The sequence below is a fragment of the Corvus cornix genome, chromosome 6, assembly GCF_000738735.6.
Source record: "Corvus cornix cornix isolate S_Up_H32 chromosome 6, ASM73873v5, whole genome shotgun sequence".
NCBI lineage: Eukaryota > Metazoa > Chordata > Aves > Passeriformes > Corvidae > Corvus > Corvus cornix.
The window spans coordinates 25,528,700-25,546,619 of record NC_046336.1 but is presented as its reverse complement, the minus strand read 5'-3'; the positions used below and the strand labels follow the sequence as shown (position 1 = coordinate 25,546,619).

The following is a 17,920-nucleotide window of genomic DNA, read 5'->3' as shown; positions in this document are numbered from 1 at the left end:
ACCAACTACAGGACTACAAAGGGCACTAGATTAGATCCTACCTGAATACATTTTAATAGTTATTTACACTACCTGGCTTAGTGTGGTTTGGTCTTTTCCTTCTGCTTTTATACATAGAACACTCAAATATTATAAGCATTTTAGAGATTTGTAATAAGGAATTTGTAGAAACACCTCTTATGTGTCCATTTGTTTTATTTCTTGCAAATTTGTTGAAACTGTTCTTCACAAAATGAGACTCTGCCACAAAGACCATTGCCAAGATAGACAATGCATTTATTTTAAAGAATCCAGACTGCAAGGCCATAAAGGGTAGCAGTTTGTATCATTCCCTGTACATTACATCCCCTAGATTTCACCCCCTCACCCAAATATTGATATGAGAAAATTGTGCATCACAGCATAGCTTCTAAAGGGAACCTTGTCTCCTTTGAAAACATAAACACAAAGACAGGGCACCATTTTCTTAAGTAGTTTTTCTCCAGTGTTCCCATGAGAGTTAAAAAAATCCCCATGTCCTATTTGAACAGGCAGGCTTTGCTCCCACTTTTCCTCCATCTCTCTCTACTCTTACATCAGCTTAGCTACTCTCACCTTCAGCTACCACTTGTTCTGCACGAGGACATATCCATTTAACCAGATTAAGTTCCCCAATGCACAATCAATAAAGTGTTTCTGACATCCCAGGCTGAAGGGAGAAAGCTGCAGGAGGCAGTGGAGTGGGGTTGTTGACAGCAGGCAGTGTCAGTGCCAGCCCACACTCACCAGTGTTGACAATCCAGACTGAAGGCAATGAACGGATCGAATCTCGCCATGAAAGCTAATATTCTATATCAAATTTGAAAATGTAATTTATACTAATCCCCAGTGTTGGCCTAACGGTACTAACTTCAAAGAGGGGTGGAAATTTAAGCTAATAGTGTTTTCCTTCAATAACTCTCAAAAGCATTTGCTCTTTCACAGTCTATCAGATTATGTCTCAGGTTATAAATGTGAATGTATTTCATTGTGGTTCTTATTCTGTACGTTTCTGTGTTCCTGTCAACACAGCATTTATGTTGTATTTTTTGGATACAGAATTAGAATACCATCTGCTGAGACCTGACTGGCCATATCACTATTTGCCTGCAAGGTTTTCACCTACTGCTTTTTATGGTAAAGTATCTTGAAAAGTATGGAATAACTTCCCAGGAGTACTGATCCCATATAACCAATGGCAGCTTCTGTTTTAAAAGCATTCCACGTCCTCTGGAATCTGAATATCCTAGTTGCTCTCCTTTATTTAGTACTGTAAAGAAAACATTGCAAACAACACAGCTTGTATTAATTGATCTGTACCATAACTGGTAGATAAAAAAATACTACTCCTGGTTTGAGACAACTTCACTACTTCTGTTAATTTATGAGCTTATCAGATGGAGCCAGGGGGAAAAAAAAAAACCACACCAAAAACTTTTCAGGTAAGCAGACAAATTTTATCTTTGCCTCTCTCAAGGTTTTCTGTGCCAAAGGTTTATTAATGTGTTTCTCAGAGGCACAACTTACCCATTGCAACCCAGCCCCATAAAACAAGTAGCTGGTTTGTACACATTTCTTGAGAAATTGTTCTCTTTCTTCTTTTAAAACAATGGATCTTTTTAATAAAGTTCTAGCCAGTAGATGTATAAACTCCTTTGAAACCACCAGTATAACATATTTTTGGTTCAGCACTACACACAGTACAGAACTCTACTGTATATGCGTAAAGTAGAGTTCAACTATAGTTCAAGTTAAAAAATCACAGCAGTATTAAATAATCTGGCAATTTTAACCTTCAGCATTAAACAGATAGACCTCCACATATATTATTTTAAAACAATTCAACTTGAGCATATATGCCTTAATTCAGGTTTTTCTCTAGAAAAAGACAACCTTTTCACATCCAACCACCGATTTTACTTCAAGAAATGACTCCCATGCAAACCTTCCCTTAAACCTATGCTCCCATAAAGCTGGGCTTTACTGTACAATCTGATCATAAAACTCAGTAGCTTCTTAGCACAAAATAACATCAAAAATGAGTGTGCAGAAAAAAAACAAGCACCTCAGGGAGAAAATCTGGCACTGTGAAAACAGAATTTCTGCCACACAAAAAGCCTTTGCAGCCTGAAGAATCACATTCACAGTGAGAGGGTTAGCTCTTCTAGGCTAATGATATTGGTCTTGCACTTTTAAACTGCAGAACCTATGGCAGGATCAAAGATGAAAGTACTGAAAATTATTTTCCCTAACACTTGTAGGAAACTAGTGTTGTCTGCTTTGCAAGCAGAGAATTACCACTATTGAGGGCTGATTATAACAAAATAATTCCTGCTTTAAAGTACCTCTCGAGTATTAATTTCTTTCTGCAAAATAAGATGTTTTGTTAATACACTTTATTTCCAAATGAAACAGAAATTAAAAAAAAAAAATAAAAAAAGGAGCTACAAGCCCTGACTAAACAAATTTGAAATGTAGGTGAAAAGGAGGCAAGAGAACCCCATGTTTCCTGTTCAGAAGCAGGCTTCTGAGCACAAAGTCTAATGCAGAGTCAGGAAACAAAAATTAAATCTCTTAAGCCCCAGTCTTGTGCCTTGACCACAAAAATACTTTTCTCTTCCTGGAGAGACTGTGGCAGGCTGCAAATAATAACCCTTAGGAAGCAGTGGACATCAAAATTAGGCTGGATTGGAGAGTAGAAATGGAAGTATTTTAGAAACAGGCACTGCTTACTTACAGGAAAACTTACTGAATAATTTACCAGGTCTCCTCCATCCCTACTTTTCAGATCAATGATTTATCAGCTTTAATATTTCACCATTTTTAACTTAAAACAACTCTGTAGCACTGGAAGAAGACAACATAAACTCTTGAAGTTCTTTTTACCTGAAGCCCATCCATGAATTAGTATCTCACATGGAGTTCCTCTAAACTTACACCTATACTGCTCTGAGACCAGTAAACTGGCTTCTGGATATTGCTCCTTACTCCAGACAAATGCCAGGTCGGAAAATGCAAAATCAGGTCTCTCAAATTTGCAGCACAAAGGGATCACAGCAAAACCTTTCTTGGAGACCTAAAGCCAGAACCAACAGCAACTCAAGCTTGTACATACGAACACACAATCAAATATAAGACCAAATCATGTTTTCTATTTGTCTGTTATTTGCACAGTCAATTCTATAACAGCAATGAAAGTGTGAAGCAACGCCCTAGAGAGCAGTAGGAAACTCAAGCTCTCACCTACAAGAATTACGAGGCTCTGCCAGCAGCGCTCCTGATCTCATACACAGAGTGCTGGAGGGCTACCACGAGCTGAGCCATGGGGCACCACAGGCTGCCTTTGTGCTGCCCCAGGGTCAGCAGGGCATTGTCACATCGTCACTGCCATGGCTGGACACTGCCAGGGAACACTGACACTGCCTGCATACCTGGGGACAGAGAGAAGCACCACGGCCAGTGGGGATGGGAGGGGGAATCCCAGCCGTGTGCAGAGCTCAGGCCACAGTGGGTTCCAACCCTATCAGCTCAGAGCTCCACGTTGTGCCTAAGGCTTGGAACAAACAGAGATACACCAAGGAGACCTGGGCCTCACGCTGCCTCTGCTAACCAGAACAGAGCAGCTGAGCCACCCACTGGGTGCAGGAGTTTTATGGGTTCTTGGGCTCCATTTTTACATCTCCAAATAAAAGTGCTTTAGAAATAATGGTAATTAAACAAACAGAATACTTCTGGAGTCAGCTTCCTTTCTCCAAACTTGTTCACCATTGCTTTAACAGTTACAGAATCCCCAGCAATCCCCATTCATGATCCATGCCCAGTGTTTACAAGAGAACTACTCCAAGGGGCACTAGAAACCCGATTTGGTGTCAGGATTCCCAGCTGTGCCATCAGCCAGCCACAGTCTGCCTGCTTAGTCCAGCAAAATGACAGAGAGCACCAAGCACCCCTACTGCCTTACTGTGGTAAGGGATACCACAGGCTGTAAATTCAGAAAATTATGGGATCACTGGTTTATAATCTCAGAAACAGGGGACAGCATTCAAAGTCTGCTGAAAGTTTTACTAAAGAATCTGCTATTTCCTTGAACAGCCTTGTTTCTCTGAGGTTGGGCTTCCCACCATAATTCTTCTGCTTGGAAGCTACAGATCTCTGCAGTAGCAATTGAGCATCCTTCCTCACCCACTGAAAAGCTTTGTAGTCATACAAGGATCTTTTGACTCTCTATAGAAAACATGTCTATTCTTCTCTGTCTGGGCTAGAAAAAAACTCCTGAAATTTATTATGCATCTGAAATAGCATTAAAAGCTGATCAGTCTGATTTACCATGGAGAGCTAAACCATTGCTTGTTGAGTTTGCTGTGTTTGTAGGGTTGTGGGGTTTTTTTTCTTCTGCAATTCAGATATCTGGTATACTCTGGTCTAAGAACAATGTCCTTTACTTGAGATTTCTTGGCTTTCCAAGCAAATTATTTTTACAGCTTCTTTAAAGTAGAGGCTTGAATTTTGTTAATCTGCAGGGTAGATGAGGTTCCATTCAGAGTTTCATTAGCTAGAGGACATGTGTTGGAAGCACACTGATTAGGATGAAAATGAGGATGTGAGCTTTAGGCTGTTCTCAATTCCTTGAGCTTAGCCAATATAAGTATTGAATTATCCTTTTTTTATACAAACACACAAATAGGCACACATAATTTCACTTCTTTCTAAGGAGAAAACCTAGGAAATTACCGTGAATGTTTTTGAGAGACTATTCAAAGGACAGAATGCACTTCTCAAAACATTAACTGCTGTAAATCCATTAAAATACACACAGAATAACTAGATGGTAATGAGGAAAGTAATGAAAATAACATCATCCCACAATAAACTGAAGACCTACAATTAATTTGTGCTCTACCCCCACTAATAGTCATGGGAGCATAGAATCCCTCTCTCCCCAAAATACATTCAAAAAACCCCTTCATTTCAATTCTTAAGAAGAATGGGGGAAAATTCTGCCCCTAATATTTCAATTTACACACCTTTGAATTTCAACACTGTGTTATGTGCCTTTTTATTTAGGGGAGGATTTGCAAAGGGAGAAAGAAATTCAGCTGATTACATTAATATATCAATAAGGGTTGCAGGATTTCAGCTTTGCTGAAAAATCAGCTCTTTATGGCTCTCCAGCTGCTTCCTGATCATATAACAAACTCAATCTTCTGTTTATGGAATTACAGCCTGTTACCATGGAAATAATTATGCTGCAATAAACCCCTGCAGGATCAAATAAAGGAAGAGTGACTGAAGAGAGCAAATATTAAGGGAGGAAACGGTTAGTCAAATAAGACCCTGGTAATTAACAAATGTAGCAGGGATAACAGTACACAACACTCAGAGGTAAGTGGGTTCGTGGCAGGACATGGTAAGTAAATATGCAATGTACACATATAGGTTTGCATGTTGTAAACCAAAAAGAAGAAGGAAAAAGGAACACAGAAATAAAATATCATTTATGTGGTGTCTATCCCGTCTGTTCAAAATAATTTTGTGGCTCCCTGGCCAAGGCAGAATGTTACATGGAACAATTTTGTAATTGGCCCAATTTCAACCAGGAGATAACATTGAAAACTCTTTCTTAAAGACACAGTTCTAATGCCTTGTACAATCTAGAGTCAGCCTCTTGTCTGTCCATTTTAATGGCTGACTCTTTCCCTGTAAACAGCATAAAAATATAGGTAAACATCAGAGGAAAACTGAAGGTCTTAAAATCATTCCCATCAGTATTGCTCATTTGAGATTCTTTTTCTTCATTAAAAAAACTTAAGAACATAGCACCATATTTTCTGATTCTTCATCCAAACTGAGTTTTGCAAAGTGTAAAAGCTATATACGGGGCTTGGTTTCTCACACAGACCTATCACAAAGCTTCCAGGTTTTCCCTCCAAGAATAAAATAAAACCAAGTCCTCATGGCTGCTTCAGGGTCTGCTGGAAAGTCAGAGCAGGAGGACAAGTGTTCTGTGTCACAGAATGAACAGAGAATGATGGGTCATTTTCTGCAACAGGCTCTCCTACTTAATGCAGTGTGGCAGGTTTGCACTGGCTCCTTTTGTCAGGCACACAGGACCACAGAAGCAGGAAGAACTATACCCTACAGTGAGGTTTTTTAGCACCACAGCAAAGTGGACTCAAAGGTTATTGAACTGACATCAGTGTCTGGCTAAACCCACTGCTGACTTGAACACATTGAGTTTTCCTGTACCTTCCAAATCCTGCTCTCAAAACCTGGTTCCTTTGCCCTTGAATGTTTTAGTTATTTATGTTAAAAAATGGCAAAATCAGCAAGAAAATATTGAATTAGCTTGGGCAAGTCCCATTCTCCCCTTGGCTGCAGTTCTGCCCTCTTTCCACATCAAGTATTCATGAGTGTGCAGGCAGTCACAACCTCGTATCATTACCGAGGAACGGGGGCGGGGGGGGGAAGTCTGAGCCTCCGTGTCCAGGCTGGCAGAGGAGCACAACGCTGCAGAGAAACGCAGGAATGCCCTCCATGCCAGGGGCTCCACTAACACAGCCTCTCTCAGAGATGTCTCAGGCAACAGCAGCACTGAGGGCTGCACGTGTGCAAGAGAAGGCCCCAGGCAGGGAGCAATATTCTGCTGTCACTTTTCTGCAAAACATAGAAATCAGCTGCAGGCCAAGATACGAATCCAAAAAGCACAGACTTATGGCTGCTCATAGGAAGGGAGAGAAGTCCTTCTGGATTTGTTCCATCTGGTACATATCTAGGTCATACAGCAATTGGAGGTCTCTTGTTAGCACTGGGTTCAGAGAATAGAGTTTAGAAGCTGCTGTCTAACCCTACCTCAGCACTCAGCCACACCAGGCACGGGCCCTGAGCAGCTCAGCTCTGGCCCAAGGTACACAGTATTAACAAAGCTGCAGAATATCTCAAGCTGAGTGTTACATTAAAAGTTATCCAATGACTTCAAATTAAGTGGCTCAGTCCCCTAAAAAAAATTGTTTTAATGTTCTTGCTCATGTTCTCTTGTTACTTTTCCGTCCATATCTGAATTGAAAACAAAGGACAGGACTCTACAGAATTCAAGACCACATAAGGCCAGAAATTTCAGAAATACTGAAGTCTGATGTCTCTGGTTAGACCCATATCCAGTGATACAGGGAAAGAGACACTGAACACTGACAGGAGCTCGTCTCCATAGGAGATAAAATCTTAGCTAAGCATTACCAGGGTCTGTAGAGGTCTGAGCATAAATGAGGAATACATTTCCAAGTTCAAAGTCAGAAAAAAATGTCACTGCATGCACACCCACTGAAACACATGCCCACTCACTGGCCTTCCTCTGACACTGACATATTCTCCAACCATCCACTTGGGATACTTGAAATACTTGCTTTCAAATAGCATCATCTGTTCTCTAATGATTTTCTAACACAAATATCATTTAGAAAAATAAATTATTTTCTAGCCATGCTGTGATAAGACAAGCCTATTTTCTCCCAGCTACTCTTGTTAAGGACAGGTAAATAAGAGCATTTACAAATAGCTCCCATCTGAGCACCATGAGCTGCAGTTCACAATGAATAAATGTCAGAATTAACAGCAGGAGACCAGCATTGTCTCCCCTCCCACATGACTGTCCTTCAGCTCAATAGTTTTTGAGATCTCATTTTGGGAATGCTGACAGTTCTGGATGCTGCATCAGTGTCAAAATCCAAATTGGCAGGGTCCTTTGCTTACCCCTAGCTCAGCTATAGTGGCTAAAGAGCTCCTGCTTAATCACACAAATACGTTCCTTTGCAAATTGCAAAGCTCTCTGTCAGTCAACTCTCAGAAAATCCCAAAGGGATCTTGAAATTTTGAGGAGACTTCTCTCAGTGATTTCAGCACAGTAGGAACAAGCAAACTGTTCTATTACAATGAAGATATGTTCCTGAAAGATCTGCCCAGGAGCAATTTGTAAGTGAAGATGGACCTCCAAGAATTCAACACACCTGTGATGCTATTCCAGCACCAGCCAGCAGTCATTATTTAATTAAAATTACAAAAGATTTCTTTACCTTGAATAAGCTCACTAAATGCTGTCATTTTGGGAGGACCCATATGATGCCCAAATTCTACTAATAATTTTAGGCAAGGTGAAAATAGCAAAAAAAATGGGAACAATTTATTCAATGTCTTCTAAAGGAAATATTTCATTATGAAGTGATGTTTATACATTGCTTCCCTTTAGACATCAATCTGTGTTTTTTAAATGGCAAAGAAATTAAAACTGTCGAATAATCTGAACACATTTCATTCACCCCCAAAGTGAAACAATTCCTTCAACATTGACTCATTCTGATACTAATTTCAATTTTAACCTTTTCTCAAGACACATGGAACCAAACAATCCAAATACAGAAGCAGGCACAATTTAGCACTAACTGCAGGTGATTGATATTATTTTCTTTAGAAATTAAGAATAAAACTACACAGATGGGTACAGTATTTGGCTTGCTAAACACTCTCAACAACTGACATCTTATTTGATAGTTTGGACTTGTTTGTTTTCTAACCAGCAAAATTTATAGTACTGAATAGAACAACTGCACTCAGTGGCACTGCTGTAAAAATCAATGCAGATTTGGGGCCTTTGGTAGTTAATTTCCAAACAATTAAAAAATGATGATGTTAATGAGCCTGTTGGTGATTTTAACTCTAGCACAAGGCCTTTCTGATCTTCATATGTCAATCTTTTTGCCCCCAACTCTGCACTTGTGGTTTCCATAGGACAATGCACTTAAAACACAAGAACACTTCATCCTCAAGTCACCGTAGGAAATCAAAATTGAACTCACAGTCACTGCTTTGTTTTGAAAAATCCAAGCCTTTTTCTGTGCTGCTGGGTGCACACATCACACTGTGGCTAAGCTCTTGAATCGATGGAGAACTGTAGCAGCTGGGGTATAGAACTCCAGATCAAGCAGAAGGCACCTTTCAGAGCACTTTTATTTAGAGAAGTGTCCCTTGTCGCTAACTGCTTTTGTTCAATCTCACCATATCCCATCCCAAAGAGGTGGGGAGAAAAGTTTTCATATGTGGCTATTCAAACTTTGAGGAAAACAAAAGGATTTGAAAGTCAGTGCTATAAAGATATTTCCAGTTAAATTAGTACAAAATTATTTCATACAAATGCTATGGTGCATTCACAAACAACATCCACGTTTTCCTGTCAACTATAAGTGTTCAGAAACTCAGCACAACATTAGAGATACTGAAGTCTCACATCTATTCTACTCTGTCAGGCTACAAAGATATCTATAAAGCCAGAGTAACTCTCGGCCTTAAAAAAATAGCACGAACATAAAACATGTGTCATGCAGTAGAATCAAAAACAAAACCCATAGATGAAAGAGCTCAAACCCCTCAGTTTCAAGGCAATAAAGAACATGTAATTGTGGTACCTCTGCAATTCTTGGTAGCCACTAATTTAAAACAGGAATAAAACCACTCTTAAGTTCTACACTGTATAGCAGGGGAAGAATGTTTGGAAATTCACTTACACATCAAGGACAACTGAAAATTAAGCAGCTTCAAGATCCAAAAAATGATTATGTCAATTGTCTTCTAGGAAAAAAATATTTTAAGATAAGAAAATATTATTGGTATCTACCCTGACCCCTTGAGTCATATAGGCAAGACTATTCCACAGTAATCACTATTTTATATCCATAATTTGTTGTTGGCTTTTTTCATCTTTCCTGTTTTAAACAAGGAACCATCTTCACTGAGAGACCATTTAACATCACATTGTGGAACAGAATGTGCAGTAGAAATCAGTTGCAAGTGTCTGTACAGTTAATGAATAGCACACCTGAAAGAAGTTCTATTTTCTAATTCTGGTGCACATCAGTTCATGAAAGTAAAAAAGGATTTCCAGTAGAAGCAGATGCCTGACTTGCAAATCTGATTCCAATAGTTCTTCAGTACTGTTCTGAAGAAAGTAGAAATTTCCTAACAGTGGGCGAAAGTTAAACATAAGTAATACCTCTAATTGGCAATTTAAGAAGGTAACATGGAAATGGGCTATTGTGAAATTTAAGTCAGTATGTATGTGTGACTACCTTTGTCAGAGGAAATATAATCTATAGGTTACTCTGCTGTTCTCTTCTCCTATTCCTTATAAATCAGAAAATTAATTACCCAGAAAATGGTCTCCAGTAGTAGGAAGCCAAACAGGTTTAATGTATAATTTATATATGGAAATGTAGGTGTCAACACTGTGACAGTTCATCAAATAAATATTTTTGCAGTTAGATTTTTTCTGTATCTGTCTCCCTCAAAGAATGAGCATGTTACAGATTATCTCAATGATATGATGATGTTTTGGTATGTGGAGCTGAACTGCATTTTTAATTTTTTGTCAGCTACAAATCAATCAAAATGAACAAGGCTTTTGTGCTGTATGAGAGAAGCTGTTCTGATGCCATCCCTCTCAGAGGGCCACTCACAGTGAGAGCACTAACATGAAGAAAATAGAAATTAAACAGAATGAGGTTTGCCAACATCCACCTTGCCATCTGTGAGGAGACATTTTAAACTCCTGTTATGGCTGACTCGGGTGTTCTGAACATTCCCCCCTCATCTTAAGGCTACCACTGTAACTTAGTCCAGTCATTTCATGCAGGTCTGTGCTTCAAGCGAGTCTTGGAAAACAGTTTTGCTTTGAAGCACATTTCTAAAAATAGTCTTTGAATTGATAACTATCTAAGGGGCACTTTGTAAGGTTCAGAAGCTCTAGATATTTCAAGTCTGACAATTGAGTCCAACAATGTCTCTGTGTTGGGGTGTTTTCTACCGTGGGTGCATTCAAGTAAGCAACAGTTGAAATGCTGATTGCAGTCCCATAACCATTAAAGAGCTTTCTCAAAATAAGCTACCAAAACTTATTAGAAATGTTGAATATTCAAGCTTTAATAGATTTAAAAATAGGATAAGATCTTTGGCAGGGAAATGAGTGTTTGATGTGTCTCTGTGACATTTCCCAGTGGAGTGAGGAATCACTGTAGTTACATTTCCAAGATGAAAATGTTTTCTATCTTACACCAGCCTAACAGCTTCATCCTATGAATGGGGAAAGAGCTGGAAAGCCACTTACCCAGAGAAAAGAGCAAGTAATTAAGTATTTCTGTATCTTTGAAACCACTTGGACCCAAGACCAGTCAGTTGGAAAAGATATTTGAAGTTCTTTTTGGATATTTCTTCCATCAGTCTCCTATTTGCTTTTTAAGTCAACACACACATTCAGCATTCATAGCAGCCTCTGGAAGGAGCTCCATGTTTTAACTACATATTGCATGCAAACACATTCCTGGTTTCTCATATTTGGTTTTGGTTGTTGGCTTACCACACTATTATCCTATTCCCTAGACACAATCTCTTGGAGACTATTTACTTATATAGCTGGAAATTTAGTCTCCTATGGTATGGCAGTTTTGATACTACTTCTTATTCACATAGACCCCTTCACAAGCAGCTCAAATTCATAAAATTATCTCCTACTCCAGCCAGCTGGAAATATTTAATGCCAAGTCAAGGAACTACAACAGCACAGGCTTTTGCATGACCTAGAGTGAGGGGTGAGGATGGCAGGTGAAAAAAAAAGCCTTAGGAGTAGAGGGGAAACTCAGTCATGGTGCATCAGTTATCACTGACAGAACAGCAGCAGTGACTCCTGACAGGCACTTCAAAACAACTCCCCTCACTCCATCACTAAGATGCTCCCAAAAGAAAGGACCGGCCTGGAGATACAAGGAGCAAGGACATGGTGCTTTTACTGTCCCAGACTGTCATTTTTGACATGGGGACAGCTGGCACTCATCCTTGCAATCTCTTCTAGATGCCTGCTGCACCACAGCCAGTTGCAAGCCCACCATCCCCAGCTCTGAAGTATAGAAGGAGATCACAAATCTTACTTTGGTTGCGCCTCGCTGTCTTTCTCAGCACCGCTTCCTCCATTCGGGCTTTTTCTTCCCTTTCCCTCCAGCGCCTCAGCTGCTCTTCTCTCATCTTGTAGAACAAGATCTGCTTTTGCTCTTCGTTCAGCTCTGCCAGGAGCTCAGGGTCAATATACATATCACGCAAAATTTGCTGCAGCATGGTGACTCCAAAAAAAAAAATTTGTAAAAAGACAAGGAAAACAAGAGAGAGAGAGAGAAACCTCCTTCCAGTTATGCTCACTACAGTGACAAAACCCCACTGATGGCACTCCAGAAAGCAAACTGCAGCAAAGGAGCTCTCCCACACCTGCCTGCCCAGGAGAGGTTTGATTCTTGCTCTGGCCCTTTATGTGCAGGCATATTCTGCTCCTTGTCGTTACAGGGACAGAGCTCTTTGCTTATCTCATCCTCTGAAGGTTGGGACAAGTGTCAAGTGAATGTAAGAAAAAGGAACAGAAAAACATAGGGAAAAAACATAAAATGAAAAGGCTGGGAGGAAAAAGAAAAAGTCACTTCAGTGCTCCTGACTGCAAGCCAGTAAAAATAAGGGATTCTTGATTGAACCCAGCAGCTTTGCTCTCTTGAGCAGAAGGAAATTCAACATAGAGAGTCTCAGACTTTCAGGTCAAGCAGTTCCCTTCAGCAGCAATACACTCCCAAGGGTGTGAGTGCTGCCCAGGGGTTTAAAGTGATGTCATGGTTAAAGGTATCACCTACACCAACAATATCTATGTCACTTTGGGAACTGATCTCCCCTGATAAGAGAGGAGTATGCATATTTTTTCTCAGTCTAGCCTGTTAACCAGTCTCAACAGAGTAAGGCATGTTAGAGGTCATAGTTACCTGGTGTTGACAAATACTGTCATGCAGCAAATTGACTAAAATGCTCTAGAATTAAAAGCAGCTGTAACAGAAGCCACAAGAATCTTGTTATCACTTTATAAATAAATTAATATCAATTAAACAAGACTAAGTTCTCAGCAATTCACACAGATTATGCAAGTCCCGATGTTAATTCATTTTCCACTTGGTGACTGGAGAAAGCTACAATGCTGCTCTTCCAGGAGATCATGGCTTTTTACTATGCAACAGTCTTATAAAAATCGGTAAAAATAACATTTCACCACCAGGGCCAACAGCCACTTAATTATGTAAAAAAAACCAAACCAAACCAAAGCCCAACACACTAAAAAGAAAACCCTGCGGATGTGGGAGCCTGTTTTCACAGGGCAGTGGCTCAGCTCCTCTGGGGAGGATGGCACTCTGTGGGAAGGCGGCCACTTTGTGAGACAAACCAAAGTGTGGTCACTCAGGGGCATAACAGAACACAGATCACATTTGCAGGCTAAGCCACATCCCAGTGCTTGATTTTTATACAAGGAAGAGAAAGAGCAGGACTATATTTCCTCACGAGAAACCTGCTTTATAGATAAGGATCTGTCAAAGACATATCTGACTTCCATGACCTCATATTCAAAACCATCCTGCTAATGCATCTATTCATATGCCCTTCTTTTGAGGTATGTAAAATACTATTGTCCTAATTTAGGTAGAAAATAAAACTGATATAAACCAAAATTCCAGGAAAGACACTCTATCACCTGGAAGCACAAAGCCAAAGATGCTTCAATGATGCCTTCAGCTGAAACAGGATTTCAGAACCCATCATGTATGGGCTGTAACAAGTGTAGTCCACATGCTACTCTGCAATTCAGGATCTGTCTTATGTACAGATTTTGTCTCCTAAAACAAATGCCTTTATTATTTACTATTATTTTTAAGAAATACAGCTTGGCAAGAAAAAAACCTAGAGTAAGAAAGATTTTGTTATGCTTCTTTATTTTACTTAGGTACAGAAAGGGGAGACCCTGAGGGGGTTGGCTTTCGTTTCTCTGCTTCTATTCAATTATATTAGAGCTGTGCCTCCACATTTTGGCACTAATTGAAAAAGACTCGCCTTTGCAAAGGCTTCAGGGTAAGCAGTTTCACTGTTTTACTCATCTGTCATCATTCTTATTTTATTTTGCTTGACTTCACAGACCAGAAATTAAATCCTGATCAGAAGCTATCACAGTGCAAAGAACAAACTCTTCATCATGGACTATGTGCATTTAAGCATGATAAGTAGCACCATTTCTGAACAGCATTCAGCTGCAGAAGTAGCTCAGGATGGAGATACAAGACAGAGTACAAACAAATATTCGGGCAACTATTTGTAATGTACAATGGGCAATCACACAAGAAAAACAGCAAGAGCAAAGAGATGAAATGACACTTCATGAACAACCCATTGCCTGAAGATTATTCACCAAAAATATTTGAGGATGGTAACCAAATGATCAAGTGGAATTAATCTGTGTGGGAATTTTTTTTTTTTTTTTAATAAAAAGTCACATTTGGAAGTGTTATCATCTAATCAGAGCAGCAAATCTGATCAACTGTCTTGTGGTAGATTTTCTTTGGGTAGCATCAATCCCAAAATAAAAAACTGGAAATACAAAGGAGAAGTAAGGAACATAAAGAAACATCCCATCTGACGTAAGCCAATATCCAACAGAAGTAGAAACAAACATCATAAATTTTGCCATTAATTTCTTGTCCAAGGTAAAAAGACTCTGCCTCATAACTCTTGGTCATCAAACTCTCACGTGGGTGGTAGTTTTTCATCATGTCTCTCTCTTTGCTTTCACTGCTAGCCAGGTTTGTTTTAAGAGTTACATTCTTTTATGGGATGGAAAGCCCAGGGGATCAGTGAAAAGAATCAAGTTTTTCCACCAGTCCCTTCTTTTCCCTTTCCAGTTAACATTTGATTTGATAACAATCTGGAAATGGAGAGAATGGGAGGAGATAGCTGGTTACCCACCTGCAGATCCCAAAGGCAGAGAGAACCTCAGTCATGCGGGTAAATACTAGGCATGCTTGAAAATCTGATGATCCACTGATCAGAAAAGACTGATGGTGGATTGTATCCCCAGAAATACATGGTGTGGATATTTTGGGTCAGTGAGGTATTTGGCCCAAACTAGGCCGAGCCTATTGTCTTCATCAGGAGCTGAAGCTCTGTCACTAAGAGCTGACAACACCCAACCCATCTATGCTGAGCACCTTGCAGGGCATGAGAGAATTTGACAGCAGGTCCACCTTCCATATACCCTCACCAGAGCAGAAGCACTAAGAAGCAATAAATAACTCAGACAATTAAGTGTAGTCACTAAGCACTACTCCAGTACCTCAAATTTCTTCTGCATCTGACACAAATCCTTTCAGAGTCACATTTCTCCTCTCTGAAGGAATACTCTTGAAGAACTATTAGAAAAATCATTATTGGGCCCCTTTAATACAGTCAGAATGACCCCAAACATGCACTGCAAGGAATAAAAGAAACCTGACTGTACAAAAGGTACTCATCTACCCCCTTGTAATAACCATCATGGAGTAGATAGACTATGGAATAATTCCCCCCCTCATTCTTTTTCCAGTCCAGATTATTTTCAAGCCTCTCCACTTGCTCTCCTGCCCACTGTGACAAAACTTCTTAAGGAGCCAGTTTCCTCACTAGCAGTTCAAATGTAAGAACCTTCCTGACTAGCTGTGATCTTTTATCTGGAATGAAATAATACTTGTGTATAAACATTCTATTTCTACACTGCTTGTGTTCCTTCCTGTGGAGGCATCTGTTTAGGTGTTACTTCACACCCTTCCTTTAGTGTTTTTAACAGAAAATTATTTTCAAGCCCACTCCTGTAACACACAGGGGTGCCACAGGCATCAGCACAGCTTTGCTTCCTGCTCACCCTCTTCACTAAGAGCAAGCCAGACACTCAATTCCTCTGTGGAGAACCATCTCTAGAATGATGTCAGGTGAAAATTAACAGATTTTTATATGAGATGTCTACCAATCAAAAATTCAAAGAAAACAACATACTTAAAGTCAAAAAGTGAGAGGTCACAGATTTCCTTGCATAACTAAGAACACATCATCTAACTCTGAACCTCTCCTATCAGAGGGAAAGGAAGAAAACGATTATTCTCTTCTTTGAAGACGTAGTCCTATTCAAGAGATAAAAGAGCTGCTTCTCTCTTTGTTATCCCAGTGAACCTGTTGTCTTGTATATGAAATATTCCCAGCACTATCCTGTGCCAATTCAAAACTCTATTTTTAACCTAGTAGACACTGATTCTCATTGCAGTTCATGTTTCCACGAATATTCCAAATACATAGATGGAATTTTCACAAAGAAATTGTCATGATCTCTCCTGATTGCGCCGAAAATTAACCTAATCTAGGAGGTCCAAAACAACCTTGAAGAAACACCAAACCTACCATAACAACTCTTGCTATTGCTAGGATTAGCTCATATTTTGTAAGGGATGAGGTTTGCAACTCCAACCAACACAGCCAGAAAGCTGAGGGATAGGAAATAACTCAAGCAAAACACAAAATAAAACTTCTATTGCAAAATAATTATTATCTCTCTTCCCTTCCTTTCCCAAACCTGATTAATACATGGACGAATTAATGACTCAGAAAAGCAGGGAAATTTGAAGTAAGGATGCCTGCTTCCTGATTGTGGCCATCCATCATCTTTCCAGCTTTCCTGGGAAGCATTTTTAATAGTTTAGAAGGACAATGAGCTCTCCATTTCTTTTCCACCTCAGTTACCCCTAGTTCAACAGCTAAGCTAAAATCATTACAGAAACATTACAAGTCAACAACCTATACACAAAATAAAAGTGACTATTAATGGAGTTCTTTGTTGGCAGTCATTACCTTACAATAATTGCCACACAACTTGATGCTCTAATTAGTAGCAGTGTCTGCAAGGAACCCAGAGCTGTTTAAAATTTAAGTTTGGAGTTTCCTTTGATCTTAAATGGCACCTTCTGGGATTAGACACACTCTGTCCCATCTCTGGTGTAGCATCTTTCTGGCTAAGCACTCCTCAGCACTGCCACTAGAATCCATCTGCTGGGGAAGGGGAGGGAGGGAGAGGAAAAGGCGCAGAAAAACATTTTCATTTCATTTTTTAAGAAAGGGGGAAATCCTTAATTGGCTAAGGCCTGCCAAGTCTCTTCATCCATTTCCCTCTGAGCATGTGCATCTTCCATTCCCTGAACTGAACAGCTCACTGGCAATGCTGATTATTGCTGAGCCAGCAGAACAGCATTTGCACTTGGATTTTATGACACAACCATATAATCTATTTTAGCCATGTCATTTACATAAAAATATTGTGCTATAACCTACACGTTACAGGGGAAGAAAGGGCTGTAATGCAGCTCTCTCCTTAAAGAAAGGGATAGGATTAAGAAAAGAAAGAGAAACAGAAAATGCAGCGATCATGTTTGCCAGACTGTGAACTACATGGTCTTAATCAATTTTTTGTGGCTTGTGTCTTTATATTTTTCTTTTTTTAAGAGGAAGCAGCATGCAGTATTTTAATTTTTCAATTCCTGCTGTGTTAGAATCAAAAGGAGAACAGTAGAACCTGGAACTGAATGTTGCCAGAGGGAGCTGACCATGTAGAAGGGGAAAGGTAAAATTAACATTTGGTTGAGATCTCCTAAACCCTACAAATCTGTCACTACAAAAGCAAATATGCTTTGGCACTCCCCATGAACTAGCCTTGTGTCTGATTTGCAAGTTGCTGTTAATTAAAAGCTAGAAAAAACCAAAACCAATTGATAACCATGCCTTCCCCACCTCGTCTGTCAGAGATGGGTGTCATAAAACCAGCCTGGTTTTACTGCATTTCCATAGTCAAGTCTGTGGCTCCCTCTAAGGGCTGAAATGAGTTTCTCAGCAGCACAATCCGCCGGTGGATCAGAATGATTGTTTCCCTGAAAGCTATTCCATTACAAAGCACCACATAAAGCAAGAATGAGGGCATGTTTTTTCAGACCTTCCTTTTCCA

The 17,920-nt window shown here is 39.7% G+C and overlaps 1 protein-coding gene across 1 annotated transcript in view; it reads right to left on the bottom strand.

Annotated features, from left to right (window-relative positions):
* SH2D4B (SH2 domain containing 4B) overlaps positions 1-16,873 on the bottom strand; it is a 69,594-nt gene extending 52,721 nt beyond the window's left edge. Inside the window, exon 1 of the mRNA XM_019286512.3 lies at positions 11,982-16,873. Coding sequence (XP_019142057.1) covers positions 11,982-12,165 — 184 coding nt within the window. The 5' untranslated portion in view covers positions 12,166-16,873. The remainder of the gene's footprint in view (positions 1-11,981) is intronic.
* Positions 16,874-17,920: the final 1,047 nt, after the last annotated feature.